The sequence below is a fragment of the Cornus florida genome, unplaced genomic scaffold (assembly GCF_030987335.1).
Source record: "Cornus florida cultivar Cherokee Brave unplaced genomic scaffold, ASM3098733v1 CherokeeBrave_3.0.0_Hap2_Chr07, whole genome shotgun sequence".
NCBI lineage: Eukaryota > Viridiplantae > Streptophyta > Magnoliopsida > Cornales > Cornaceae > Cornus > Cornus florida.
In genome coordinates, this window is record NW_026775577.1 from 6,414,983 (window position 1) to 6,440,941 (window position 25,959).

Here is a 25,959-nt window from a genome sequence, read left to right on the forward strand (position 1 = left end):
CATACCAACATTGTTAAAAAAAGAAAAAAAATCCCAATATAACTATGCACTTATTTTCGGAGTTTGGAGCAGATTTGTTTTCTTTAGTTTGTACTTTATTTATTTATTTATTTTTTATTTTTATCTTTACTTTACTTTTCTTTTATACTTTTATTTTTGTTTTTTATTTTTATCTTTACTTTTTCATTGCTGGTGTACTCCAATAGTGTTCTTTTTGATTATTTTTCAAAATTATTTATTTTTATATATTTTATAAAATGGTTCAGTAAGAGTAATTTAGTCAACTTATGGTTTAAATTTGTCAAAGGGACCTATTTGCACTAAATTGAAATTTTAGAAGTGTAATCATGTAAGGGGTCGTTCTCCAATAGTATTCTTTTTGGTTATTTTACAAAATTATTTATTTTTATATTTTTTATAAAATAGTTTAGTAAGGATAATTTAGTTAACTTATGATTTAAATTTGTCAAGATGTATTTATTTGCACCAAATTAAAATTTTAGGGATTATTTTTTTGTATGTAAAGAGTGTGATATACATTATAAACATATTTTAAGTTTATTTTTTTTGCACTTGAAACATAATATAAACAAGGTATATTATTAATAACTTTGTATGCAAAACTGAAGTGTAATTATACGGTCAAAGTGCAATTACTAATTTACTCTCTCTCTCTCTCTCTATATATATATATGTATAACAGTATATGTATATGGTGATCCGGTACTTTCAAAAATAGCTTAAATATAAGTGACGCGTAATTGTATAAGAATGGATGGTGGAGATCTATTTAGTATTTACTTCTTTAAAATTCGATACTAGTTATAGTTTTTTTAACTTTTGGATATATAAATATATTCATCACTGTCGAACAAGGAGTAATTATATAAAATTCTATATAATCTAATTGTTTGCCCCTCATTTTCTCAGTTTTCATAGTCCACTCCACTCTCATTCAATTATAAGCCTACCAAACTAAAATTAAATTGAGGGAAATGTTGTGAATTGGGAGTATAATTGCCCTTTTGTACATAACATTGACAATCTTTGACCTTTAATAAATTCTAAAAAGTGTAATAATTTTTAATTAAGTAGAGGAAAAATGAACATAATTTACCTTATAAAAAATGAATTTGAATTTTTTATGTTATCGATTATGTTTATGCATGTAGATTGTCAGTGTAATACACTACAGTCCTGCAACAAATATTTAAAAATATGATTGATAGAGACATGATGCAACTCAGAATCAATTATTTACATACGAGGGATCCAGGTTTAACAAAAAAAAGTAAAAAATAAAAAAATGCATGAGAGTGGACGGGACTGTGAATACATAGAAAATGAGGGGCAGCCAATTAGAAAGCCAAATCTTAAAAGTGGTCTGTATAGATAGAAATCTGCTGTTTGAACAGCCCATAGAAAAACCAAGCATGGCCCATGGTTTTCGTTTTCTCTCTCTAGAAAACAACTGTTTCTCTCTCTCAGCTAACCCTAGCTCTTGTCTCCCTTTTAAACCCCCAGAACATCATCTCACCACCATTTCTAAACCCCCAATCACCTTCATCAACAGAGGTGCAAATTATTTAGCACCCGTCTTACTTTTACCCCTCAATTACGGGTTCCCTCATGGATTAGCGTAATACAGTCGCCTATAAATACCTACCCCCACGCACACTCTCTTCCCCAAGTACCTGTGTCCTCTGTTCTTCACCTTGTGCTTGCTCATACTTTTATGGTAATTTCTCAGCTCTTTCATGCTCAATTTCGATACCCAAATCGTAATTTTGCATTTCTTCAATTACCCACTTCGTAGTTTCTTCAATTTCTGAAATTTGAAAGTGTTTTGATGATGTCTTGCTAAGCAATTGTTTTGTTCGATGCCTAGATTGTTATTTTGCATTTCTTGAATTACCCAAGTCGCATTTTTTTTTTTTTTCAGTTTCTGTATTACAAAGTGTTTTGATCTTAAATGGGCATGTTTTGGCAGTGCTTTTGTTGGATACCCAGATTGCAAGTTTTGATTTTTTTGGGTTATTGATAGTGATTTTATTGTATAATTGAGATTGAATGGGGATTGAGAAGATAGTTGCTGATGAAAAGCTTAAGGAGTATTGCGAATTGCAGAAGGAGACGAATAGCAGGTCAAAGCGGAGCCGGCGACGGCAGAAGAAAATGTCTGCGGTGCAGAAGCTGTATGAAACCTGCAAGGAAGTGTTTGCCTCTGGAGGGACTGGGGTTGTTCCGCCTGAAAGTGATATCGAACGGCTAAAGTCAATTTTGGGTATGTTTTAGTTCTACATTTGTTACTGATTTATAATTTTGGATTCAAAAGTTGATGCTCGATTGAAATGGCTATCAGTGATTTTTTTTTTTTTTTCCTATTTGATGATTGGATTGCTTAATGTGATTGGATCTGGATTTGCAGGTTTTTGATTAATGTTGATTTAAATTGCATGATTTTGCAATGATGACAGCTATGATTTGAAAGACAAACTCATAGTTTGTTCATTGAGTTTTGTTAGAATTTGTTTTTTGTCGGTTTTGACTAATTTGGATTTTGGTTCTGGTTCACTTGGCTTCCATTTGATATACTGGTCTGAACTTGTGATTTGCTGTGTCCAATGATTTTGAAATCAAGATAGTAGAAGAGGTTTGAGTACTATTTGTTTTATTTCTAACTGTCATCGCACTCTAAAATCTTATGTGATGAATATATACGAACAATGCAGGATAATTTTAATCAAAAGCGTTCGTATTGCCTATTCTCTCACAAACTGGTCATAAAATGTGGATAGGCAAGGGGATGGCTTATAAAGTACTTCAAAAGGGAAGCCATAATGTGTTGGGGTTTATGTCCTATAAGGGAAGATGCAGTAGACCTAGTGCAAATGACAATGTCTTTTCTTTATCATGCCATTAGAACCGTAGGTTGTACCTTCCTTAGGAATAAACTATTTTGGGCTGGGCCAACTTGCTTCTGGAGAGGCATGGGCACACTTTGATTATGTGGTGTATTTGTTTGTTAGATATCGGGGACAAGCATTTTCATTTAAAGCTATTGAATTGCGCGCGCACACAGATTTATATGTATATGTACTACCCTATTAGGTCAATCACTCAACCTTTATGTAGATGTATCCTTACATGCTTTAATGCTTAAGCTCCTGCTCCGTGGCCGCCTAATGGATAGAATTGGATAAAACGTTTCTTGTTATTGCAGTATGTTCCATATATATATATATATGCTGAAGAGAGGCATGCAATTCACGTGTTTGTGTATTTATAATATAGTGGAAAAAATTGGAACTTTTTTACAGGACTTTTAATTAAATGATAAATTAAGATGTTTCAATGTAATTATGAGAAGTGCATGTTCATGTTCCTAATTTTAGCGAGGTTTACATATAAAACTCATCTTTGTGAATGCTTGCTTCGAGCTTCTAAGTTTTAAGATAATATCTTGCATGGAAATAATTCCATTTGGTTTATATGTCGTTTTTTAGATTAATTTTGTTTCTTTGGCACATTTGAAGTTAGGTTATTTTACTGCATGTGAAGTATCATCCTGCCCTTTTTTTTTTGGAAGAGTTGTATGGAGTTCATTTTCTTATTGTTAATATATTATGTGACCTAATGAAGAAAGCAACATGTATGCGAGCATGTGTTTGCATGCTCACCCTATCTCACACTGCTGCATTGTAATTCTTTTGCTTTGTATTGTGATGTGTGCTCAAGAGGCTGGCTTCTTATGTGTAGATACCATGACAGAGAAGGATGTTGGCCTGAGGCCAAATATGCCTTATTTCAGGAAGAAAACTGATGATCCAGTTAATAACATAACATACCTGCAGGTTCACGAATGTGACAAATTCTCGGTGGGTAAACCTTACGTGCTGTCATGGTTTTATGAGATATCAGTTGACTTTGGTTTGTCAGGTTTAACTCAATTTTGGTTGTTAGTATCTTGACGATTGCTTCTTGCAGATTGGGATCTTCTGCTTGCCACCATCAGGTGCCATTCCACTTCATAACCATCCTGGAATGACCGTGTTCAGCAAGCTTCTTTTTGGAACAGTGCATGTCAAGTCATATGATTGGGTAAAAGATGATGTCCCCGGCAATACAATTGCGGATTCCAACCATTTGGACAGTAAGTTTTTGTTGAACCTGCACTATCTCCCATTTATTGTTTAAACATGTTTATGTTTTTTTGTTTTTTGGTCTCAGATAACATGAATCATGACTAAAAAAAAAGGAATAATCAGTTACGAACTTTAAGGAATAATCATTTGGGAAGACACCTAATTCCGAGGGAGACAGTCCCTTTCTGTGTATATGAAAGAAAAAACAAAAGAAAAAAAAAAAAAAAAAAACTGTCTTTACAAGCCTGCAGACGGATAAGAGTTTCAAATTTGAATCTGGTGTTTCTGCTTGGTGTTGATAATTTATCAAGCCTAGAAGTTACTTCCAGTTTAGTCCAAGATAGTAGGGCTATAGTAAACCTTAGTGGCAATTTTACACCCTTACTTGTTGTATGTTGAGAATGCGTCAGTTTGTGTGTGTGTGTGTGTGTATATATATATATTATCATTGGCTAGAAACTCTTACACACCACTGTTAACACATCCATCCACTTTACTCTTTTGGAGACTCGAACCCTCACCATCCACTTTACTTCTTTGGAGACTCGAACCCTCACCATCCACTTTGGGAGGTAGAAGAGATATCACTGGCCCTTGGTCGTCAGTTAATATGTTTAAAGTAGCTTCAAAATGACTACAACGGATATGATAAGTTTGATGACTTTATCAAAACTGCTTCAAATATAATGGTTGGGTCAGGTATTTCTATTTTCATAAGTGGTTCGTTCTTGAAGAATAATTTCAAGTTTGCTTTAAATGTAATGATTCCATCAAATATTTTCATTTTCTGTAGAGATCTCATTCTTGGAGAACAATTTCAAGTTCTGATAATGTTTTGTTCACCAATGCAGTTAAGCATCCTAAATTACAGTTGGCAAAGGTTAAGGTCAACTCCGAGTTCACTGCTCCTTGCAACACATCGATCCTGTATCCAGCTGATGGGGGCAACATGCACTGCTTTACAGCAGTGACAGCATGCGCTGTGCTAGATGTGCTTGGGCCTCCATACTCTGATCCCAATGGCCGGCACTGTACATACTATCTTGACTTCCCATTTTCCAGTCATGCAGGTACAATGTCTGCTTTGCATCAAATTTTGGACTAATTTATTTTTATTACTTTTTATTATATATATATATATATATATACCATTTTTTGTCATGAATTTTGATGTATGAAGAACATTTGAAACCTCACAAAGAATTCTAATGTGAAGGGTTGATAGGGAGCAATTCTGGACATGCACAAGTGTTTGTTGCCACTGGACTTTGTGTTTTGTTTCCAAATTTGATTGTTAGTCACCTGCATGATTATATTCAATGTCCAAACAGGATTTACGAAAACTTGCATTCAAGTAGAGGGGCATGTCTGTTGCTCAAACCGGACTTTACATGTTTTACTGATTGGTTGTGTGTGTTGAAACAGGATTTACAAATACTTGCATTCAAGTAGAGGCATGTCTGTTACTCAAACTGAACTTTACATGTTTTACCGATTTGTTCCTTGTGTTGAGTTTCAGTTGATGGGGTAACAGTACCGGAAGAGGAGACGGAAGGCCATGCATGGCTTCAAGAGAGGGATTATCCGGAGGACTTTCGGATGGTCGGGAAAGTTTACAGTGGCCCAAGGATCGTGGAGAACTGATGTGGACCAGATATACTCGAAAGTTTCCCGCCTATGTTGTGAATGGTTGCTGCATTGTGCAGTAGAGTCTCTCTTGTTAGTTTGTTTTTTTTTTCTTTCATTGTGTTTGGGGAATTCTCTCCCTTTTTCTAAAAACAGTTCTATGTAAATACTCGAAATAGAACAGAAAAAGAAAAAAGAAGAGCGAATGAAGTGTCCAAGAAAGTAGTAGTTTCAAAAAGTTATTGTCTAATATAAGGAAGTGAGCCTTTTTACCTGTACTTGTTATCTTACATTTTTCTTTATTATTCTTGAATGACTATAGCTATTTTCGTTCTATGGATTTGAGTCATTTGACTAATCCACAATCCACATTGTGAAGTTATGAGCACTTTGAGAAATGGACAAACTAGCGCTCACATCACAACCCATCTTTATGTCAAATACCTGCAACTATTTGGAATGGTAAAAATTCCTCTCCAGCTCACACTTTGCGTCCACATAAGTTCTTTTTGGATTGACAAACCCTAGTAGATTTACTGTTATCATAATAGGAATTTATCTGTAAATTACAGATTGCGTATTAATCAACTATAGATGCCCCTTTTTATGAATTTATGCGTTTATAAAAGTGATCTACAAATGATGAAAATTCCTGTGTTTTTTGCCTATGGTTATCGTGATTGGCTGAAACCAATTTTGAGAGAATCCGATAATGTAAGTGTAAGTTTTAGCCCATTATATAGGGCATAACTGGGTATTGCTGTTACAACAAAAGGGCCGTTTAAGCCCAAGAAACAAGAATGAAATACTTACAAGACCAATCAGGCGGTTGTGGACGGAGGCAATCAAGAGGAACCTCCCACCGAATCAGAGCTCGTCGAGCTTCTGGTAGCTGAATTTGAACTTCAAGAGAGAAGCTTTCCTCTGATGGAGTATCTGATGTTGTTGAGCACTCCATTTTCTGCAGAGGCATATCACCATCATCATCATTCTTGCCTTAATCTCACATGAATGGGAAAGCATCATGAAATCTCTCTCCAAGCTTTTCTATTAAGTGCCAATCCACCTACTATATTTAACCTTTTGAAATCATTCATTGGACCAATGTAGTTTTGTTGTTAAATTAAACAGAAGACACAGAAAAACAGACCAGATACACATAAGAAAAAAACACAGATTTTTACATAATTCACTCACGTATAATGATTAGGGCACCATATACTTCGGGGTGGCGTTTATCATGCTCCACACTACCCATCAGGGTTTTGAAAATTCACAGGAGAAGGGCCAGATGGTTGTGTGATTCAAAATTTTTTTTTTTGGGTAAATTGTGTGATTCAATTGATAATAGGCAAAGAGGGAAAATATGGGGAATTCATGTGTTGGGTGTGTAATTTGATTTGTAATGCAACCCAAGAGGTGAATTTGATGTTTGGGAATAGAAATTTGGTTCCAAACAATGGTGATACCATGGTTTGTGAATAGGAGTAGAGGAAAGTGCTTCAATTGTATATTGTATGTTTCCATGGAATATTGGCCAGAGGGTGAGGGTGTCAAGCTGAATTTGTGTTGTCTGCCTGGCTCAAAAAATGGAGGAGTTGAAAGCTCAGGAATGGTGGACGAAAGGTTGGTTGAAAGGACCATGAGGTTCCATTTATGAATCTACTCACTCTTGCATTGCCTATCTGATGTTCGATGAATGTCCTCACAACGGTCCTCAATTGCAACAATTTCCTACAAAACCATGCACAATCTTGAGGAATGTATTTAGCTACTTCTATTCTTGATCAGGTATGCTCTCCCCCAACTGCACTATATGCTCCTTGAGTTGTTGGAGTTCACTGGCCCCATAGATGCCTTAGGACTGAATACCTGATTACAATCCACCTTCTGTTTTAGGCTTACAAACTGTGCTTCCATGCAATTTCGATATTTTTTGCTATTGCTTTTGAAGGTATTTTTAGTGTATCAGTGTTCTATTTTATTATCTAAATGCAAAAAGGTATGAAGACATATTTAATAAGATATTTTCTTTCTTTTCTTTTCCATCGGACTTATCTAAACGAAGGATAGTGAAAGCAAAATCTTCAATGGTAATATTGGTCTTCGATACACTACTCAGGTCCAAGAATGATTGCCAATCACGAATGTGAATGTAGAAGACCAAACCAGTTAGCAATATCGAATAGTAGAAATATAAAATTTCAATTTCTTAAATCGAAAACAAAATTCAATGGGATTGAGCTTCTGTGAAGACAGGAAGATGCATTTCAGAACCACGTTCTCCATTTTCATGTACATTTGAGTATGCGTTGTTGTCCTTTTCATAAATACTTAGTGCACAAGGGCGGCAGCAAAGGGCATCTAAATTTCACACACACACAAACATAAAACTATGTAAATTTACTCCATGACATGAACTAAAAACAACAATAAAAGACAATTCATCAATTATTAGCGTCAATGCCACCTTCCAATCATAACCATATATGTATCTCTCTCTCTCTCTCTCTCTCTGTATATATATATTCTCATAGAACATACTAACTAAATCTCAGTCTTTCTCTCTCCTAATGGCTTTGTGGATGCTCTTGGCACTGGCCACTTTATTCTTATTTTACATTTCAAGGTGTTGTGGTGAACTTGTAGCAGCACTTCCTGGGCAACCAGCCAATGTTTCATTTAAGCAGTACTCAGGATATATCGTGACAGATGCTAGCCATGGCCGAGCTCTGTTCTATTACTTTGTTGAAGCCCAATCATCTGATCCTTTTTCACGTCCCTTAACCTTGTGGCTCAATGGAGGTCTAAATCAATCAAATGACCTATACTTTCACATATAAACTAATCATATAATTTTATTTCTTGAATTTTTTTTGAACAAATTTAAAATTTAGGTCCGGGTTGTTCTTCACTTGGCTTCGGTGCATTCAAGGAAAATGGCCCTTTTCAAGTGGGAGAGAATGGACTGCTAGTAAAAAATGAATATTCTTGGAATTTAGGTAATTTTTTTTTTAAATAATGTTAGTTTAAATTTCCTGCACATTGAAATATAAATTTGGACATTGAGTTTGTGTTTTGGACAGAATCGAACATGTTATATGTTGAGTCACCTATTGGAGTTGGATTTTCATACTCTAATACAAGTGAAAACTACATCAACTGGAATGATACTCGGACAGGTATGCATTTCTTTTATTCATCTATATTTGTGTTTGTTTCATCCCATTAGTGTGTTTTTTAAATTCTGACTAGCTAAATTATGTTTGGCTAAGTTCAGCTGAGGATAATTTGGTGTTTATCATTAATTGGTTGGAGGAATTTCCAAAATTCAAAGACTCAGACTTCTTTATAACCGGTGAAAGCTATGCAGGTAATTAAAAAAAATTGATTAATTTTGTATTTTATATATGTATATATATATATTTGGTCTCAATTTGTCCATGGCTTAGATTGATTATTGATTTGGTTGCAGGCCACTACATACCACAGCTTGCAGCCTTGTTGCTTGATTACAACAAGAAGCCAAACGTGAAGCCCATCAAGCTCAAAGCATTAGCTGTAATCATCCATCTTTTCATATTTGAATGAGTGTTTGTTTCTCTTTACTTCCCTTATAACATAAATGATTAAATGCTAGTTGTTCTGTTTTAATTGTAGCTTGGAAATCCACTTTTAGACCTAGATATTAGCGTACAGGCCGGGGATTACTTGTGGTCACATGGTGCAATATCGGACGAGACATTGAGGTTAGAGAAGACAGTCTGTAATGACTCGAGGCACTTCAGAGAGTACTACCGTGATGGTCAATTGTCTTCGGGATGCAAAAATGTTTTCAATAGGGTCGACGAAGAAATTGGTGATGTTTCATATTATGACCAACTCTCAACTAACTGCTTATCGTCGAGCTCCACCCAACAATTTCAACCTAAGGGGTTGCATGGGAAGATGCATGATATGGTACGTATTGGAGCTTACTTTCTTCTCTTTATTTTTTCATTCATATTGGTGATTATATGTGGCTGTGTCAAATAAATTCTAATTTGAAAACTTTACGTGACATTGGAATAGATTGCTAGGAGGGGACTGGTAGGAGATCCATGCCTTCCGTACAGGATACTCACCTATCTAAACACGCCAATAGTTCAGAAATCACTTCATGCCAACACAACTCATCTTCCTTCTCAATGGGGGTTTTGTTTAGGGTCACTCTCTCTCTCTCTCTCTCTCTCACACACACACACACACACATGGATGATGAATTGATATAATATAACATGAATAATGTTGCAGGCCTCTTGTATATCAAAAAGACAACTTGGACATGAACCTCATACCCCTCATCACAGACCTTCTCAAGGAGGGCATTCCCATCCTATTTTATAAGTCTCTACACTTGCTTCTAATGCTTGACATTGTTTTTAATAATAATTACATAATAATTGACATCTTTATTGAAAATTTAAATTGGTTTTTATATTGTATAGTGGAGACCAAGATTCAAGAATCCCTCTCACTCAAACAAGGATAATTGCAAATAATATTGCCAAAGATTTGAAGTTGGTCACCTTCACAAAGTATGGCCCTTGGTATGACAAAAAACAGGTATGCAAATATCTCTCCATCACCAAATTATTGTAGCTGGAAAAATTTAAGCATTGATCATTAGTTCGACCAAAAAATCACATAAGCATCAGATATTCTCGAATCGTTGTAATGTTGCTCTTGTTATAATGGATGCATCCAATGGTTTGATTTCTGATTTTCAGAGTGCACCAATTGACATCCTACATGGGACCAAAACACACACACATATATATACATACATGGAGAAGAAACATATTTTAATTGGAAGGAAAATTATGTACGCAGGTAGGAGGATGGTATGAGTCATTTGGTGGGCTAAGAGATGGGAAGAATGTAACATATTTGACATTTGCGACGGTTAGAGGTGCTGCTCATGAGGTCCCCTTCACATCCCCTTCTCAAGCTCTCACATTGTTCATATCATTTCTGAAAGGATCCCCTCTTCCTAGGCCCAAAAATTGATTCATAACTCCGACCTGCTTCGGCACACTATTCAATTTGCTATTTATGCTGTCTACATGTTATCTGTTACAAATGTACTCCAAAAAACTTTTTAAAAGTAATTTGATTTGTAATGCAACCCAAGTGGTGAATTTGGTGTTTGAGAATAGAAATTTGGTTCCAAGCAATGTGATACCATGGTTTGGGAATATGAGTAGAGGAAAGTGCTTCGATTGTATATTGTATGTTTCCATGGAATATTGGCCAGAGGGTGAAGGTGTCAAGCTGAATTTGTGTTGTCTGGCTTAAAAAATGGAGGAGTTGAAACCTCAGGAATGGTGGACAAAAGTAGGACTGCAAATGAATGAGAGTTGTTCATAAACAACTCGGGCTTGGTTCGGGCTCGTTTGTTAAGCAAATAAGTTGTGCCTGAGCTCAATTTCTGAGCTCGTTTACTAAACGAGCCGAGCCCGAACAATGCTAAGCTCGGCTCGTGAAGCTCATGAACAAGCTCGTCTATTACATTTACATTGCTATATTTAAAAGGCTTAGTCCATGAATGTAAGTTAGCCCATTTCGCATATATTTCTTCGGCCCAATTCATATTTTAATTTTTAGAGGACCATCCTACTAACTCAGTAGCCCAAATCAACACTTAAATCTCTGACACTCGTTAGTTTCTGTTATCAACATAAAAGATTCCCCTACCACACACTCTAATCACTTCTGTTGTCAACCATGGAACTCGTTTCCTAGGAAATTGCTGAACTCTGTCTCCGAACAACAAGGTTAGTTCTCTCTACTCTCTCTCTCTCTACTATTATAATATTGCTGATTAGATCCATGGTCATGGTTGAAATCCAAAGCAAGCAAAAGAGATCATGAAGATGGGATATTAACGCAAGCGCAGAAGCATAACCATATATGTAACTTTCTCTCTCTCTCTCTCTCTCTATATATATATATATGTATATATATACATATATTCACATAGAACATACTAACTAAATCTCTGTCTTTCTCAGTTTCTCTCTCCTAATGGCTTTCTGGATGCTCTTGGCAGTGGTCACTTTATTCTTATTTTACATTTCAAGGTGTTGTGGTGAACTTGTAGCAGCACTTCCAGGGCAACCAGCCAATGTTTCATTTAAGCAGTACTCAGGATATATAGTGACAGATGCCAAACATGGCCGAGCTCTGTTCTATTACTTTGTTGAAGCCCAATCAGCTGACCATCTTTCACGTCCTTTAACATTGTGGCTCAATGGAGGTTTAAATCAATCAAATCATCTATGCTTTCACATATTAACTAACCATATAATTTTATTTCTTGAATTTTTTTTAACAAATTTAAATTTTAGGTCCTGGTTGTTCTTCACTTGGCTTCGGTGCATTCATGGAAAATGGCCCTTTTCAAGTGGGAGAGAATGGACTGCTAGTAAAAAATGAACATTCTTGGAATTTAGGTATATATATATATATATATATATATATATATATATATATATTAATAATGTTAGTTTAAATTTCCTGCACATTGAAATATAAATTTGGACATTGAGTTTATGTTTTGGACAGAATCGAACATGTTATATGTTGAGTCACCTATTGGAGTTGGATTTTCATACTCTAATACAAGTGAAAACTACATCAACTGGAATGATACTAGGACTGGTATGCATTTCTTTTATTGATCATCTATTAATCTATATTTGTGTGTTTGTTTCATCCCATTAGTGTGCTTTTTAAATTTTGACTAGCTAATTATGGTTGGCTAAGTTCAGCTGAGGATAATTTGGTATTTATCATTAATTGGTTGGAGGAATTTCCAAAATTCAAAGACTCAGACTTCTTTATAACCGGTGAAAGCTATGCAGGTAATTAACAAAATGGATTAATTTTGTATTATATATATATATATATATATATATATATATATATATATATATATATTTGTCCATGGCTTAGATTGATTATTGATTTGGTTGTAGGGCATTACATACCACAGCTTGCAGCCTTGTTGCTTGATTACAACAAGAAGCCAAACGTGAAGCCCATCAAGCTCAAAGCATTAGCTGTAATCATCCATCTTTTCATATTTGAATGAGTGTTTGTTTCTCTTTACTTCCCTTATAACATAAATGATTAAATGATAGTTGTTCTGTTTTAATTAATGTAGCTTGGAAATCCACTTTTAGACCTAGATATCAGCGTACTGGCCGGGGATTACTTGTGGTCACATGGTGCAATATCGGATGAGACATTGAGGTTAGAGAAGACAGTGTGTAATGACTCGAGGCAGTTAAGAGAGTACTGCCATGATGGTCAATTGTCTCCGGGATGCAAAAATGTTTTCAATAGGGTCGAGGAAGAAATTGGTGATGTTTCATTGCATGACCTACTCTCACTGAATTGCTTATCGTCGAGCTCCGCCCAACAATTTCAACCTAAGGGGTTGCATGGGAAGATACATGCAATGGTACGTATTGGAGCTTAATTTTTTGCTTTATTTTTTCATTCATATTGGTGATTATATGTGGTTGTTTCAAATAAATTCTAATTTGAAAACTTTATGTGACATTGGAATAGATTGCTAGTAGGGGAATGGTAGGAGATCCATGCCTTCCGGACAGGATACTCACCTATCTAAACACACCAATAGTTCAGAAATCACTTCATGCCAACACAACTCATCTTCCTTCTCAATGGGGATTTTGTTTTGGGTCTCTCTCTCTCTCTCTCTCTCTCTCTCTCACACACACACACACACACACACACACAAGCGCACACACACTCACACACATGAATGCTCAATTGATATAATATAACATGAATGTTGCAGGCCTCTTGTATATCAAAAAGACAACTTGGACATGAACCTCATACCCCTCATCACAGACCTTCTCAAGGAGGGCATTCCCATCCTACTTTTTAGGTCTCTACACTTACATCTAATGCTTGACATTGTTTTTAATAATAATTGACATCTTTATTGAAAATTTAAATTGGTTTTTATATTGTATAGCGGAGACCAAGATTCAAGAATCCCTCTCACTCAAACAAGGCTAATTGCAAATAATATTGCCATAGATTTGAAGCTGGTCACCTTCACAAAGTATGGCCCTTGGTATGACAAAAAACAGGTATGCAAATATCTCTCCATCACCAAATTATAGTAGCTGGATAAATTTAAGCATTAATCATTAGTTCAACCAAAACACACACACACACACACACGAAAACAAACATATATACATACATGGAGATTGAAGAAACATATTTTAATTGGAAGGAAAATTATGTACGCAGGTAGGAGGATGGTATGAGTCATTTGGCGGGCTAAGAGATGGGAAGAATGTAACCTATTTGACATTTGCGACTGTTAGAGGTGCTGCTCATGAGGTCCCCTTCACATCCCCTTCTCAAGCTCTCACATTGTTTAAATCATTTCTGAAAGGATCCCCTCTTCCTAGGCCCAAAAAGTGATTCATAACTCCGACCACACTATTCAATTTGCTATTTATGCTGTCTACATGTTATCTGTTACAAATGTACTCCAAAAAAACTTTTTAAAAGTAATTTGATTTGTAATGCAATCCAAGTGGTGAATTTAGAGGAAAGTGCTTCGATTGTATATTGTATGTTTCCATGGAATATTTGCAGGAGGGTGAAGGTGTCAAGCTGAATTTGTGTTGTCTGCCTGGCTATAAAAATGGAGTTGAAACCTCATGAATGGTGGACAAAAGTAAGAACGAGAGCTGTTCATAAACAACTCGGACTCGACTCGGGCTCGTTCGTTAAACAAACAAGTTGAACCCGAACTCAATTTCTGAGCTCGTTTACTAAACGAGCCGAGTTCGAGCAATGCTATGCTTGACTAGTAAAGCTCGTGAACAAGCTCGTCTATTACATTTACATTGCTATATTTAGAAGGCTTAGCCCATGAATGTAAGTTAGCCCATTTCGCATATATTTCTTTGGCCCAATTCATATTTTAATTTTTAGAGGCCCATCCTACTAACTCATTAGCCCAAATCAACACTTAATCTCTGACACTCGTTAGCTTCTTTTATCAACATAAAAGATTCCCCTACTACACACTCTAATCACTTCAGTTGTCAACCATAGAAATCGGCAACCATGGAACTCGTTTCCTAGGAAATCGCTGAACTCTGTCTCTGAACAACAAGGTTAGTTCTCTCTCTCTCTCTCTCTCTCTCTCTCTCTCTCTCTCTCTCTCTCTACTATTATAATATTGCTGATTAGATCCATGGTCATGGTTGAAATCCAAAGCAAGCAAAAGAGATCATGAAGATGGGATATTAACGTAAGCGCCGAAGCCAACATTGGAAGAAAATGGTGCAAATTTGTATCTACAAACGGCAAACAGTTAGATCGACGTGATTGATTGTATATATACAAACAGAACCGAGCGGAGCCGAGCCGAACGGAGCCGGAGCCCAAGCTTATCCAAAAGGTACCAAGCCGAGCCCGAGCACTCCGCTCACTTAGGCGAGCGGAGCCCAAGTAACTTAAAGCTCAACTCAGCTCGGTTCATTTGACCAAAGGTTGGTTGAAAGGACTTTAGGAATCTACTCACTGTTACATTGCCTATCTGATGTTTGATAAATGTCCTTGCAACAGGCCTCAATTGCAACAATTTCCTCCAAGACCATGCACAATCTTGAGGAATGCATTTAGCTACTTGTATTCTTGATCAGGTATGCTCTCCTCTCACCCAACTGCACTATATGCTCTTTTAGCTGTTGGAGATCACTGCCCATAGATGCCCTGCTTCTATGGTAATATTGGTCTTCGAAACACTATTCAGGTCCAAGAATGAATGATTGCCAATCACGAATGTAATGTGCATGTAGAAGACCAAACCAACTCTCAGTTAGCATTCTACCTCTCACCAATCATTATTGAATAGTAGAAATATAAAATTTCAGTTTCTCAAATTAGCCCATTAAATCCAAGAGAAAATTCAATAGGATTGGGCTTCAGTGAAGACAGGAAAATGCATTTAAGAACCATGTTCTCCATTTTCATGTGCATTTGAGTATGCCTTGTTGGCCTTTTCATATACTTAATGCACAAGGGCGGCAGCAAAGGGCATCTAAATTTCACACACACACACAAAACTATGTAAATTTGGACTCCATGACATGAACTAAAAACGACATTAAAAGACAATTCATCAATCATTAGCATCAATGCCACCTTCCAATCATAATTATATATGTAACTCTCTCTCTCTCTCTCTCTCTCTCTCTATATATATATATATATATTCACACAGAACATACTAACTAAATCTCTGTCTTTCTCAGTTTCTCTCTCCTAATGGCTTTCTGGATGCTCTTGGCAGTGGCCGCTTTATTCTTATTTTACATTTCAAGGGGTTGTGGTGAACTTGTAGCAGCACTTCCAGGGCAACCAGCCAATGTTTCATTTAAACAGTACTCAGGATATATAGTGACAGATGCCAAACATGGCCGAGCTCTGTTCTATTACTTTGTTGAAGCACAATCAGCTGACCATCTTTCACGTCCTTTAACATTGTGGCTCAATGGAGGTTTAAATCAATCAAATCATCTATGCTTTCACATATTAACTAACCATATAATTTTATTTCTTGAATTTTTTTGAACAAATTTAATTTTTAGGTCCCGGTTGTTCTTCACTTGGCTTCGGTGCATTCATGGAAAATGGCCCTTTTCAAGTGGGAGAGAATGGACTGCTAGTAAAAAATGAACATTCTTGGAATTTAGGTATATATATATATATATATATATATATATATTTAATAATGTTAGTTTAAATTTCCTGCACATTGAAATATAAATTTGGACATTGAGTTTATTTTTTGGACAGAATCAAACATGTTATATGTTGAGTCACCTATTGGAGTTGGATTTTCATACTCTAATACAAGTGAAGACTACATCAACTGGAATGATACTAGGACTGGTATGCATTTATTTTATTGATCATCTATTAATCTATATTTGTGTGTTTGTTTCATCCCATTAGTGTGCTTTTTAAATTTTGACTAGCTAATTATGTTTGGCTAAGTTCAGCTGAGGATAATTTGGTGTTTATGATTAATTGGTTGGAGGAATTTCCAAAATTCAAAGACTCAGACTTCTTTATAACCGGTGAAAGCTATGCAGGTAATTAAAAAAATGGATTAATTTTGTATTATATATATATATATATATATATACATATTTGGTCTTGATTTGTCCATGGCTTAGATTGATTATTGATTTGGTTGCAGGCCACTACATACCACAGCTTGCAGCCTTGTTGCTTGATTACAACAAGAAACCAAACGTCAAGCCCATCAAGCTCAAAGCATTAGCTGTAATCACCCATCTTTTCATTTTTGAATGAGTGTTTGATTCTCTTTACTTCCCTTATAACAATAAATGATTAAATGCTAGTTGTTTTGTTTTAATTGTAGCTTGGAAATCCACTTTTAGACCTAGATATTAGTATACAGGCCGGGGATTACTTGTGGTCACATGGTGCAATATCGGACGAGACATTGAGGTTAGAGAAGACAGTCTGTAATGACTCGAGGCACTTCAGAGAGTACTACCGTGATGGTCAATTGTCTCCAGGATGCAAAAATGTCTTCAATAGGGTCGAGGATGAAATTGGTGATGTTTCATTTTATGACCTACTCTCACCGAATTGCTTATCGTCGAGCTCCGCCCAACAATTTCAACCTAAGGGGTTGCATGGAAACATTCATGCAATGGTATGTATTGGAGCTTAATTTCTTTCTATTTTTTTTTCATTCATATTGATGATTATATGTGGTTGTGTCAAATTATTATAATTTTAAAACTTTGCGTGACATTGGAATAGATTGCTAGGAGGGGAATGGCAGGAGATCCATGCCTTCCGGACAGGATACTCACCTATCTAAATACACCAATAGTTCAGAAATCACTTCATGCCAACACAACTCATCTTCCTTCTCAATGGGGATTTTGTTTAGGGTCTCTCTCTCTCTCTCTCACACACACACACACAAACACACACACACACACACACACACACACACACACATGGATGATCAATTGATATAATATAACATGAATGTTGCAGGCCTCTTGTATATCAAAAAGACAACTTGGACAGGAACCTCACACCCCTCATCACAGACCTTCTCAAGGAGGGCATTCCCATCCTACTTTTTAGGTCTCTACACTTGCATCTAATGCTTGACATTGTTTTTAATAATGATTACATAATATTGACATCTTTATTGAAAATTTAAATTGGTTTTTATATTGTATAGTGGAGACCAAGATTCAAGAATCCCTCTCACTCAAACAAGGACAATTGCAAATAATATTGCCAAAGATTTGAAGTTGGTCACCTTAACAAAGTATGGCCCTTGGTATGACAAAAAACAGGTATGCAAATATCTCTCCATCACCAAATTATAGTAGCTGGATAAATATATTTATTGTTTGTTAGTCTACTACCATACAAATTTAAGCATTGATCATTAGTTCGACCAAAAAATCACATAAGCATCAGAAATTTTCAAATTGTTGTAATGTTGCTCTTGTTATAATGGATGCATCCAATGGTTTGATTTGATTTTCAGAGTGCACCAATTGACATCCCACATGGGACCAAAACACGCACACACACACAAACAAACATATATACACAGAGAAGATGGAATTTAAATGGCCGTTTTGAATATACATATTTTAATTGGAAGGAAAATTATGTATGCAGGTAGGAGGATGGTATGAGTCATTCGGCGGGCTAAGAGATGGGAAGAATGTAACATATTTGACATTTGCGACGGTTAGAGGTGCTGCTCATGAGGTTCCCTTCACATCCCCTTCTCAAGCTCTCACATTGTTCAAATCATTTCTGAAGGGATCCCCTCTTCCTAGGCCCCATAAGATAAAAGAAAGGATGAGGAGTATTTCTTCACCTCTCTAATACAACTTTCACTATTCTCTCAAAAGTGGAAGGATTTCTTTCCACGACTGATACCTTAAATCTTCTGAAAAAGATGAAATGGACCTCTGAAATAAGTATGGAGATCATGTTATGATTTGTATAAGCTTTGGTCAGTTCATGAAAATTGATGAATGTTGTTGTTCTTAATGGTGTTTTAAGAGACAACCTTGAAGATTTTTGTTCGATCAATTATGAAGAGGTTAAATATTTAATCAAAGGCTGACCTTAAATTAATTTTATGTCACGCTTAAACGTTCGCTTCTTCTTTGCCTCTTCCATGCATATTATCACTTTTACCATCTCCAAGGTTTGATAGGAGTTACTGTGATTAAAAATATAAAAATATAAGGATTGGGTATTTGGACACAATACCATAGTTTGCCTGTAATTTTCTGACCCACCAAAAGCATACTTGTGAAGGCTTCGTTTGAGAGAGAGAGAGAGAGAGAGATCATAATTTGGGCCTATGTGTTTGGGCTCAACCAAGGTTGGCCTCTTATTGTATCTGGGTCTTGCCTTTTTTTACTGGGCTTGCTCCCTTCCTTTTGAACTTTGTACAGTTCTCTATATTTATTAATATAATTGCTGGTATTTTCAAAAAAAAAGAAAAAGAAAAAAGAATAACAATTTTAAATACCAATAATATCCTTAAAATTATAAGGAAGAAAAATAATAAAAAAACTTCTTAGACCAAGGATATTTTTATTAATATACCATGTTACTTCATTTAAACCGTCTTGAGTGAAGAGATAGTTGTGTCATCAATATATAGAAACGAAAAATGATTCCCTGGGCTTACTTGTTTTAGGGCGATTTGTTTGGCTCATGAATTTTTGTGCTTTGATGTTAATAGATGAGATCCATACTTGAATTTATCCATTACATTACATCCAATGGATAAAAACTGTCTAGAATAAACAAATCGGTTGAGAAATAGACCTAAATATCATTACTCGAAATAACAAGAAATTTATTCATTACATCCAATAAATAAAAACTCTTTAGAACAAACAAATCAAGTCCAAGTATCAATACTCGAAATGACATGAGATTTTCCTTCTTAAACTATTAAGCTTTTTCCTTCTATTTTTATTTTATTTATTTATTTATTTTTTCCAACCTACCCAAATAAAGTATAGTGAAAGCAAATTCTACAATAGTTGTTATGTTACCAATTAAGTCTGCGCAGTAGAAGACCAAACAAACTCTTGAGATTGTCTCCAATCCAAAATTTCCAATCTTTGAAATATAAAATGGGGTTTTTGCAAATTCTGCCATTAAGTCCAAAACAAAATTCAATGGGATTGATTTTCCATGAAGACAAATAAACGCATTTTAAACCCATGTTCTCCAATTTCATATGCATTTGAGTTTTATATCTTGTTGGCCTTTACATACACACGGAACACATTGGCGGCATCAAATGGTATCTAAATTTCACACACACACACACACACACACACACAAACTATACGCCATGACACCTTGGTTGAACCAAAAAGACAAAAATAAAATACAATGCATATATCATTCGTTAGCATCAATGCCACATTCTTATCATAACCATATATGTATATATATATGTATAACCACACAGACCATACTAACTCACTCTCTCTCTTTCTTTGTTTCTCCCTCCTAATGGCTTTCTTGGTGCTCTTAGAAGTGGCCACTTTATTCTTATTTTACATTTCAAGGTGTTGTGGTGAACTTGTACCAGCACTTCCAGGCCAACCAGCCAATGTTTCGTTTGAGCAGCACTCAGGATATATAGTGACAGATGCCAAACATGGCCGAGCTCTGTTCTATTACTTTGTTGAAGCCCAATCATCTGATCCTCTTTCACGTCCATTAACCTTGTGGCTCAATGGAGGTCTAAATCAATCAAATGATTTATGTTTGACATTAATTGATTTTATAATTTAGGAAAATTCAATACTTGCAGACATCCAACTAGTCAGGTGTCTCACAGATGTGGGCTCCACAACTCTGTGGGACGTTCGACTCCAGAATCGTATCATTACTACATAATTTAATCATATCATTATGATTTTTCAATATCATTTCTCTTTTTGATATTTTTTCTAACAATTTAAAATTCAGGTCCGGGTTGTTCTTCACTTGGCTTTGGTGCATTCATGGAAAATGGACCTTTTCAAGTGGGAGAGAATGGACTGCTAGTTAAAAATGATTACTCTTGGAATTTAGGTGAATTATTATTTTTTAATTATGTTATTTTAAATTTTCTCCGAATCCAAGCATAAATTTGGACAATGAGTATTTTGTTTTTGGACAGAATCGAACATGTTATATGTTGAGTCACCTATTGGAGTTGGATTTTCATACTCAAACACAAGCGAAGACTACATCGAATGGAATGATACTAGGACTGGTATATATTTCTTTAATTCATCATCTATCTATGAATCTATATGCTTGTGTTTGTTTTGTTTCTTTAGTGTTTTTATCAAATTTTGACTTGTTAATTATGTTTGGCTAATTTCAGCTGAGGATAATCTGGTTTTTCTCATTAATTGGTTGGAGGAATTTCCAAAATATAAAGACTCAGACTTCTTTATAACCGGTGAAAGCTATGCAGGTAATTAATAAAATGAATTAATTTAGTATATATATATATGTATATACATATTGGTCTCAATGTGGCCACGGCTTAGATTAATTATTTGATTTGGTTGCAGGGCACTACATACCACAGCTTGCAGCCTTGTTGCTCGATTACAACAAGAAGCCAAACGTTAAGCCCATCAAGCTCAAAGCATTAGCTGTAATTATCCATCTTTGCATACTTGAATTAGTGTTTGTTTAATTTTCTTTATTTCCCTTATAGCATGAATAATTAAATGCAAAATTTTTCTGTTCTAATTGTAGCTTGGAAATCCACTTTTAGACCTAGATATTAGTGTACTCGCGGGCGATTTCTTGTGGGCACATGGTGTAATATCAGATGAGACATTGAGGTTAGAGAGGACGGTCTGCAATGAATCGAAATACTTGAGAGAGTACGTCCATGATCAATGGTCTCAAGGATGCAACGATGTTTTCAATAGGGTCCAGGCAGAATTTGGTGATGTTCCCACTGATGACCTACTCCTACCAAATTGCTTATCGTCCAGCTCTGCTCAACAATTTAAACCTAGAGGGTTGCATGGGAAGATGAATGCAATGGTACCAATTGGAGTTTAATTTCTTTTTGTTTAATTTTTTCATTCATATTGGTGATTGTATACGGAGTAATTTATATGTGGCTGTGTCAAATAATTTCTAATTTGAAAATTTTATGTGACATTGAATAGAATGCTAGGACTAGGAGGGGAATAGTAGGAGATCCATGCCTGCAGTCCAGGATATTCACCTATCTAAACAAACCAATGGTTCAGAAATCACTTCATGCCAACACTACTCATCTCCCTTTTCATTGGGACTTCTGTTTAGGGTATCTCTCTCTCTCTCTCTCTCTATATATATATATATATATATGTTGTGTATATATATATGGATGATTAGTTGATATAATATTTACATGAATGTTGCAGGCCTCTTGTATATCAAGAAGACAACTTGGACATGAACCTCATACCCCTCATCTCAGATCTTCTCAAAGAGGGCATTCCCATCCTACTTTATAAGTCTCTACCCTTATTTCTAATGCTTCATATTGTTTTGTATAGTTAAATAAATTTGGTATGTTTGACATTTAATGAAAATTTAAATTGGTTTTATATTTGTATAGTGGAGACCAAGATTCAAAAATCCCACTCACTCAAACAAGGATAATTGCAAATAATATTGCCAAAGATCTCAAGTTGGTCACCTTCACAGAGTATGGCCCTTGGTATGACAAAAAGCAGGTATGCAAATATCTATCCTTGACCAAATTATAGTAGCTAGATAGCATACTATTAATTTCAACATTGATCATTCGACCAAAAAATCACATAAGCATCAGAAATTGGATGCATCCGGTGTTTTTCTGTGTGATATGGATCGAAAGTGTATTTAATTAGTCAGTGATACTGTTAGCAATGGATGCACACATATCTAAAAACAAACACATATATATATATATATATATATATATATATGACAAAGTGAGAAAACGACCCTTGATGTTTTAATTTTGGGTAAATAACACCCCTATTGTTTATTTTGGGTATATAACCCCTTTAAGTTTGAAAAAATGATCGAAGGGCTTTTGTCGTGTATACCGTCAAGTTCGAAAAATGAGCAAAAAAGGACTTAAAGTCATTATTAAGATATAAAATTCTGAAAACACTCTCATCTCTTCCGATAATGCCCTTATAAGGGCAAAGTGAGAAAAACACTCCTAATGTTTACATTTTGGACAAATAGTACCCCTATCCTTTATTTTTAATATATAAGTTTATTAAGTTTGAAAAAATGTGGCCAAGAAGGGCTTGAGGTCATTTTTTCGTTAAAAAATGCACATGACATTTTTAAGATATAAAATTTCAAAAATATCATTGTCTAGTACGATAGTGCCTTTATATATACACTTGTCACATTTAATTAGTTTTTTTTTTTTTTTTTTCAGTTATAGAGGGATATTTCAATTTTTTTAGCATTCAGATCCTTATTTATACCAAAATTGAATGTTAAGGAGGTTTTAGAACGTATAGGGGTTATATACTCTGAGACTGGTTTTCGCCCGCAATCCTATATTATATATATATATATAAGAGGGACATTTTTGTTATTTCACATTTAATTAATTTTTTTATTTATTCTTTTATTCAGTTATAGATGGACACTTTAGTTTTTTCAGCATTCAGATCATTGTTTGTTCCAAAATTGAATGTTGACTTTTTAGAATGTATCCCGCCGCGGCGGGGGTGGGGGGGTTGTTATACACTTTTTTTTTTTTTAATTCAATTATAGATGAACACTTAGGTTTTTTCAGCATTCAGGTCATTGTTTGTTCCAAAATTGAATGTTATGGACTTTTTAGAACGTATTAGGAGGGGGTTATACACTCTATATGCATATTATAGGAATATTTTTCCTCGCAACCCTATATATGTATATACACACACTGAGAAGATGGAATTTAGAGGAACATTTTTGGATTTTTATAAGAAACATGTATTAATTGGAAGGAAAACGATGTATGCAGGTAGGAGGATGGTCTCAGTCATTTGGTGGACTAAAAGAAGGGAAGAATGTAACATATTTGACATTCGCAACGGTTAGGGGTGCAGCCCATGAGGTCCCATTCACATCTCCCTCTCAGGCTCTCACATTGTTCACATCATTTCTCAATGGAACCCCTCTTCCTAGGCCTAAACACTGATTCATACTCTAGCTGCTTCATCTACCTCACTATGCAATTTGAATTTGCTATTTATGTGTGTTTTTAATTTTTGGTTAATGTTATATTTGTTTTTAACAACTAGCCTTTAATGTTTTCTGATAATTTCATGCTGACTTTTATTTCATTAAGTGATGGTAATGCTTGGCGTGTTTATCGCGAATTGGAGAGCAGTCACTTCTTGAAATAACAAATGTTAGGTTTGTCTCAAGTCTTTCTTTCACTGGCTCTATTTTCTAACGGGACAACTTTCAATATATTTGCGGGCAAAAAAGGAAAAAAAAATAAAAGTCATTTTCCTTTTTTTTTTTTTTCTTTTTCTCTCAAGTTAAACAAATAGAAAATTAAAATTTTCTCAAGTATTATAAAAATATAGACCATCAAAATTGTTCAATAATATTTTGTGATTCTATCGGCACCCTGTCTTATCCGATTATATCAGATATAATATTGTATCACAGAGAATCCGTGCTCTTAATTTTTAAATGGATTCCACCACCATTCTAACGATTTTGTGATATCTATCTGCACTCTGTCTTATTTGATTCCGTATATTTATCAACAGTTTATCTCATTCGATTCCATACATCCAATGTTGTATCACAGAGAATCCATGCTCTTAATTTACAGACTGTTTTCGTCACTTTCATGATTTGTGATATCTATCTACGCTCTGTCTCAACCGAATATTCTACCAATTTTATTTCTCCTTTTTCTCCACAATATTTTATTTCTTGTAAGTTGTGTAGTGGAAAAATTTGTGAAAAGTTTAAGTTTTTATCTTTCGTGCTTCACTTTTCAATTAATTCTATTAAAATTATCTGAATAATTAAACAATCACATGCAAAATAAAAGCAAAGTAAAATTTAGAGATGACACTAGAATTTTTAGCGAGAAAATCCCGATTGGCAGAAGAGACCAATCCTTGTGGGAAAAACCTCGTGGACTGTGCAGTCCAGAGCAAATCGATCCACTATAATTAAAACAAATTATAATGAACTACTCAGATTTACACCCTATCATTCGAACTACCAAAAAAAAATTGCTGACAATCCTTGACTTTGGGACTTCCCGTCCAACAGCTCTTGACCCCAGGCTTATTCTTGCTGGTAGATCAAACAACACTCCACGAATACTTTAACCTCTTCAAAGTGTGATCGTTCACCATTTTCTTCAAGATCTGAATTTGATGTAGAAGAAATAGATCTGCTTTCTCGGATCGTTGTAGATGCAATATTCAATAGACTTGAACACGATCAAGATTTGAACAACACCCTAAAATCACTCTTGTGTTTATATATGCTCTCAAAAATAAAATCAGAAAAAATCAAATTGATTTTCTGAATAAAAATCTCTAAAAAAGGCTTTTAAAGAAATCAGAAGTTTAACACAAAAAGTCACACAAACCTAGATATGAAAACATGTTTATATAGACTTTCAAAAACCTAGATATGCTTAGAAAAAAAAGTTAAATTCGTGCATAGGTCTTTTAGAAAGAAATTTATATTAAATAGGAAGTTTAAACAAATCAGGAAACAAAGTTACCAAATATTTCTGAAGACCTTGAACTAGTTTAGAGTCCTTAAACCGGTTCAAGTTGGCTAGTGAATAAAAAATTCGAAGCATATATCTTGAACCGGTTCAAGTTGGTCAAACTTGAACTTGAAGGATTAACACTTAGAAATTTTTTGGAAATATGCAATTTGAAAAACATACAATGTATGCAAGTATCCTAACCTTCTAATTCAACTTCCTAAAGTATTGTTCATACATTTTCGTAGAATTCAAGCTATTAAATATGAACAACTCTTC

At 35.0% G+C, this 25,959-nt stretch overlaps 4 protein-coding genes across 16 annotated transcripts; all 4 read left to right on the plus strand.

The window, feature by feature from the left end:
* Positions 1 to 1,398: 1,398 nt before the first annotated feature.
* Positions 1,399 to 6,107, plus strand: LOC132315887 (plant cysteine oxidase 2-like). Of its 3 annotated transcripts, none has more exons than XM_059814321.1 (6): positions 1,399 to 1,738; positions 2,045 to 2,284; positions 3,760 to 3,878; positions 3,988 to 4,153; positions 4,997 to 5,215; positions 5,665 to 6,107. In XM_059814321.1, exons 2-6 carry the CDS (start codon positions 2,071 to 2,073, stop codon positions 5,787 to 5,789), a joined length of 843 nt encoding a protein of 280 aa, XP_059670304.1. In that variant the 5' UTR covers positions 1,399 to 1,738; positions 2,045 to 2,070; the 3' UTR covers positions 5,790 to 6,107. The 3 variants fall into 3 exon arrangements, with proteins under 3 accessions (XP_059670304.1, XP_059670302.1, XP_059670305.1); XM_059814319.1 differs by having other exon boundaries at positions 2,066 to 2,284; XM_059814322.1 differs by having other exon boundaries at positions 2,128 to 2,284.
* A 2,222-nt stretch (positions 6,108 to 8,329) lies between these two features.
* On the plus strand, positions 8,330 to 10,966 carry LOC132315886 (serine carboxypeptidase-like 45). Its single transcript, XM_059814318.1, has 10 exons — positions 8,330 to 8,576; positions 8,669 to 8,773; positions 8,858 to 8,953; positions 9,052 to 9,144; positions 9,247 to 9,332; positions 9,432 to 9,731; positions 9,843 to 9,976; positions 10,065 to 10,157; positions 10,259 to 10,376; positions 10,644 to 10,966. Exons 1-10 carry the CDS (start codon positions 8,345 to 8,347, stop codon positions 10,818 to 10,820), a joined length of 1,434 nt encoding a protein of 477 aa, XP_059670301.1. The 5' UTR covers positions 8,330 to 8,344; the 3' UTR covers positions 10,821 to 10,966.
* Positions 10,967 to 11,504: 538 nt separating this feature from the next.
* LOC132315884 (serine carboxypeptidase-like 46) lies at positions 11,505 to 14,419 on the plus strand. 2 transcript variants are annotated; one of them, XM_059814317.1, is made up of 12 exons: positions 11,505 to 11,587; positions 11,666 to 11,725; positions 11,825 to 12,069; positions 12,161 to 12,265; positions 12,378 to 12,473; positions 12,584 to 12,676; positions 12,791 to 12,876; positions 12,979 to 13,278; positions 13,389 to 13,522; positions 13,642 to 13,734; positions 13,825 to 13,942; positions 14,109 to 14,419. In XM_059814317.1, exons 3-12 carry the CDS (start codon positions 11,838 to 11,840, stop codon positions 14,283 to 14,285), a joined length of 1,434 nt encoding a protein of 477 aa, XP_059670300.1. In that variant the 5' UTR covers positions 11,505 to 11,587; positions 11,666 to 11,725; positions 11,825 to 11,837; the 3' UTR covers positions 14,286 to 14,419. The 2 variants fall into 2 exon arrangements, with proteins under 2 accessions (XP_059670300.1, XP_059670299.1); XM_059814316.1 differs by having other exon boundaries at positions 11,517 to 11,725.
* A 126-nt stretch (positions 14,420 to 14,545) lies between these two features.
* On the plus strand, positions 14,546 to 24,274 carry LOC132315883 (serine carboxypeptidase-like 46). 10 transcript variants are annotated; one of them, XR_009483875.1, is made up of 15 exons: positions 14,546 to 14,989; positions 15,093 to 15,367; positions 15,444 to 15,520; positions 16,133 to 16,377; positions 16,469 to 16,573; positions 16,677 to 16,772; positions 16,883 to 16,975; positions 17,083 to 17,168; positions 17,269 to 17,568; positions 17,679 to 17,812; positions 17,922 to 18,014; positions 18,115 to 18,232; positions 18,567 to 18,659; positions 20,464 to 20,673; positions 20,904 to 21,008. XR_009483875.1 is itself a non-coding variant. In XM_059814313.1 (15 exons), the coding sequence occupies exons 4-14, from the start codon at positions 16,146 to 16,148 to the stop codon at positions 20,979 to 20,981; spliced, it is 1,428 nt and encodes a 475-aa protein (XP_059670296.1). In that variant the 5' UTR covers positions 14,546 to 14,989; positions 15,093 to 15,367; positions 15,444 to 15,520; positions 16,133 to 16,145; the 3' UTR covers positions 20,982 to 21,008; positions 21,097 to 21,192. The 10 variants fall into 10 exon arrangements, 9 of the variants coding, with proteins under 9 accessions (XP_059670296.1, XP_059670294.1, XP_059670292.1 ...); XM_059814313.1 differs by lacking the exon at positions 20,464 to 20,673 and adding an exon at positions 21,097 to 21,192; XM_059814311.1 differs by lacking the exon at positions 20,904 to 21,008 and having other exon boundaries at positions 20,464 to 20,776.
* The last annotated feature ends 1,685 nt before the right edge of the window (positions 24,275 to 25,959 follow it).

Coding starts and splice junctions, on each gene's coding strand:
- LOC132315886 (XM_059814318.1), top strand. CDS start 8,345: ATGGCTTTGTGGATGCTCTTGGCACTGGCCACTTTATTCTTATTTTAC. Junction 8,577..8,668: donor AACCTTGTGGCTCAATGGAG/GTCTAAATCAAT, acceptor TTTAAAATTTAG/GTCCGGGTTGTTCTTCACTT. Junction 10,158..10,258: donor ATTCCCATCCTATTTTATAA/GTCTCTACACTT, acceptor TATATTGTATAG/TGGAGACCAAGATTCAAGAA.
- LOC132315887 (XM_059814321.1), top strand. CDS start 2,071: ATGGGGATTGAGAAGATAGTTGCTGATGAAAAGCTTAAGGAGTATTGC. Junction 2,285..3,759: donor ACGGCTAAAGTCAATTTTGG/GTATGTTTTAGT, acceptor TCTTATGTGTAG/ATACCATGACAGAGAAGGAT. Junction 4,154..4,996: donor GGATTCCAACCATTTGGACA/GTAAGTTTTTGT, acceptor TCACCAATGCAG/TTAAGCATCCTAAATTACAG.
- LOC132315883 (XM_059814308.1), top strand. CDS start 16,146: ATGGCTTTCTGGATGCTCTTGGCAGTGGCCGCTTTATTCTTATTTTAC. Junction 16,773..16,882: donor CTGGAATGATACTAGGACTG/GTATGCATTTAT, acceptor GGCTAAGTTCAG/CTGAGGATAATTTGGTGTTT. Junction 16,976..17,082: donor AACCGGTGAAAGCTATGCAG/GTAATTAAAAAA, acceptor ATTTGGTTGCAG/GCCACTACATACCACAGCTT.
- LOC132315884 (XM_059814317.1), top strand. CDS start 11,838: ATGGCTTTCTGGATGCTCTTGGCAGTGGTCACTTTATTCTTATTTTAC. Junction 12,877..12,978: donor TCAAGCTCAAAGCATTAGCT/GTAATCATCCAT, acceptor TAATTAATGTAG/CTTGGAAATCCACTTTTAGA. Junction 13,523..13,641: donor CAATGGGGATTTTGTTTTGG/GTCTCTCTCTCT, acceptor TGAATGTTGCAG/GCCTCTTGTATATCAAAAAG.